This window comes from Gavialis gangeticus, unplaced genomic scaffold, assembly GCF_001723915.1.
Source record: "Gavialis gangeticus isolate Ggan-Ray unplaced genomic scaffold, GavGan_comp1, whole genome shotgun sequence".
Classification (NCBI taxonomy): domain Eukaryota; kingdom Metazoa; phylum Chordata; order Crocodylia; family Gavialidae; genus Gavialis; species Gavialis gangeticus.
Window position 1 is genome coordinate 5455569 of NW_017729020.1, and position 2645 is coordinate 5458213.

Consider the following 2645-nt stretch of genomic DNA (forward strand, 5'->3'; position numbering starts at 1 on the left):
GCTCCACACCCTGTTGCCCAGGCTGCAAACTCAGATTCCCCCAACAGGGGGCACTAGGTATTGCACCCAGCCCTGGGGTGCCCCCTGACCCCTCCCCTTTGGCTTCCTGACCTCAGAGACTATTGCAGGGGGTGGGGGGTCAACCCCTCTCCACCCCCACCCCCACCCCCACTCCCAGTGCAATAAACCAGTGCGATAGATGGACCTGTGCCCAGGCTGCTGCGGGTTGGGGGGAGCAACCTGCAGCCGCCTGATCTGACCCAGGATCCCCCTGTGTTGGGGGAGGGGGCAGTTCAGATCCTGGTGCCTACTGGGTTGGGGGCTGAGGACGCTGGGGGTCCCTGGAAGGTGAGGCAAACCCAAGTGGGCTCCCATGGGCACCCCCCACCCCCAACTCATCCCCTCCCTGGACTGCATTGTCCCTCTGGAGCTGAGCAGAGAACCCAGACATGCAGGACAGAACCCCCTCGCCCTGTGCCTCCAGAGTCACGCCTTTCTCCACCTCCCCAAGCCCCTCCCCTTATTTCATCCAAGCTCCTCCCCTAGTCTGCCCCTCCCTCCAAGCCCCACCCTCAGCACAGGCAGCACAGGCAGGATGGAGGGAAAAAGCCTTTATTGAGCATCCCATACTCTTGGGGGCAGGGCCAGCCAAGCCCCGCCCTGGGACAGAAGGGGGCGGGGCTCCAGCATGGGGTTGGGAGGGGCAGGACACCTGGGTTCGCATCCTCTGTGCCTCAGTTTCCCCTTCTCACCCTGCCACCACAAGGAGAGAACCCAGGTGTCCGGGCTCCCAGCCCTGACGCCGCCAGTCTTCTGGGCCCCCCAGCAGCGCAGCTCCAAGTGCTACAGCTGGTCATAAGCGGTGGCAGGCGGGGGCGCAGGGGCACGGGCAGCTGAGCTGTAGTAGTACGGGGAGCCTGGGAGGGCAGGGGGCTGTTAGAGGAGGGTCAGGGATTTGTACCCCCCACAATTGCTCCAAGGAACCCAGGTGTCTGGGTGCCCCGTCTCTGAGGGTGCAGGATGCCTGAGTTCCCTCCATGGCGGATCTGGGGAAACTGAGGCACTGGGCCAGAGGGTGAGAACGCAAGCATCCAGGCTCCCAGCTCTCACTCCCAGTCCCCCACAGCCCTGCTCCCGCCACCCCAGAGCTGCGAGGGAATCCAGGCGTCCGGGGCACTCACCAAGCAGGCCAGGCCCAGGGAAGCGCCAGGCCTCACTGTAGCTGTAGGGCGGGTGGCTGTAGGCACCAGCGGGGTACTCACTGCCTAGGGGGTGGGACAAGGACCTCAGGGCAAGGGTAGGGCTGTGCACCCCACCCCCGCAGGGGGCAAAGAACCCAGGTGTCCTGGCTCTTCCCCCTCCCCCCCGCAAGGGGCCACTAGCCCCAGAGAGATCCCAGGTGTCCAGGTTCCCACTCCGCTCCCTGCCCAGGGGTGAGCACAGAAACCCAGGTATCCGGGACCCCCTCCCTCACCAAGGCATCCGGGGCCCCCCAGCCCTGCCCCATGGCCCCCTCAGCTGGGAACCCTGGGCTGGGCCCTACCTGCCACCATGGCGGCGATGGCGGGGGCCAAACTGCCCTGGCCGCTGCTGGGCATGGGGGGTGGGTACCCGGGCAGGGTGGGGCCCCCCAGCTCACGCCCTGCAGGGGGACACGGGTTAGATGGGGCAGGGGGCACCCCCAAAAGCCCCCAAACCTCCCCGAACCCCCCAGCCTGGCAGAGGGAAGCACCCATCTGGGACCCCCTGCCTGGGAACAGCCCCCACAGCAAGGATCGACCCCAACAAGTAGGCAGGGATCCACCTGCCTGGGGATCCAGTTGTTTGGGATCCACCTGCCCAGGGCCTCCCACAACCAGGGATCCACCCACCTGAGGATCCAGTGGTTTCTGCCCAGGGATCTACCCCGCCAGGACCCCCACACACAACCAGGAATCCATCCACCTGGGGATCCAATGGCTTGGAATTCACCCACCCAGGATCCATCCACCCAGGGATCCGATTGCTTGGGATGCACCTAAACAAGGAACCCCCTCTCCCACAACCAGGGATCCACCCACTCATGGACCCATTCACTTGGGATCCACCCATCCAGGAATCTAATGACTTGGGAACCACTTGTCCAGTGACCCCATCCCCACAACCAGGGATCCAGCCCACCAGGGATCCCCCACAAGTAAGGACACACCCACCCAGAATCCACCCACCCAGGGAATCAACCAACCCGGAGAATCCATGCATTGGGGATCCACCAACTCAGAGACACACCCACCCAGAGATTCCCCCCTCCTGGAGATCCATCCCCCCCAGGGATCCACCCCCTTATGGATTCCCCACCACCACCACCAGGGATCCACTCACCCAGGGCCCTTCCCTGGGGATTGTGGGGGGCTGTGCTAAGAGGGAGCATCTCTGTAGAAGCGGGGGTGGGGGCATTTGGGGGTACATTCCTTTGGAGTGGATCCCAAGCCTCCCCCCTGCCCATGGGGGCTCACCAGGGCCATAGGTTGGGGGGGCAGCAGCAGGACTGGGGGGGGCACGGCTGTCCTCCAGGGGGCTGCTGAGCAGGGGCAGCGGGTACAGGCCCTGGGGGGTTCAAAAGGAGGTCAAACCCCCCAGTTCCCCCGAGCTTCCTCCCACCCCAC

The 2645-nt window shown here is 65.0% G+C and overlaps 1 protein-coding gene across 2 annotated transcripts in view; it reads right to left on the reverse strand.

The window, feature by feature from the left end:
• Positions 1-599: 599 nt before the first annotated feature.
• PAX8 (paired box 8) overlaps positions 600-2645 on the reverse strand; it is a 28688-nt gene continuing 26642 nt past the window's right edge. For both annotated transcript variants that reach the window (XM_019514393.1, XM_019514394.1), the window contains 4 exons: positions 2496-2586; positions 1544-1642; positions 1182-1265; positions 600-917 (listed from right to left, as the gene is read on the reverse strand). In XM_019514393.1, coding sequence (XP_019369938.1) covers positions 844-917; positions 1182-1265; positions 1544-1642; positions 2496-2586 — 348 coding nt within the window. In that variant the 3' untranslated portion in view covers positions 600-843. The remainder of the gene's footprint in view (positions 918-1181; positions 1266-1543; positions 1643-2495; positions 2587-2645) is intronic.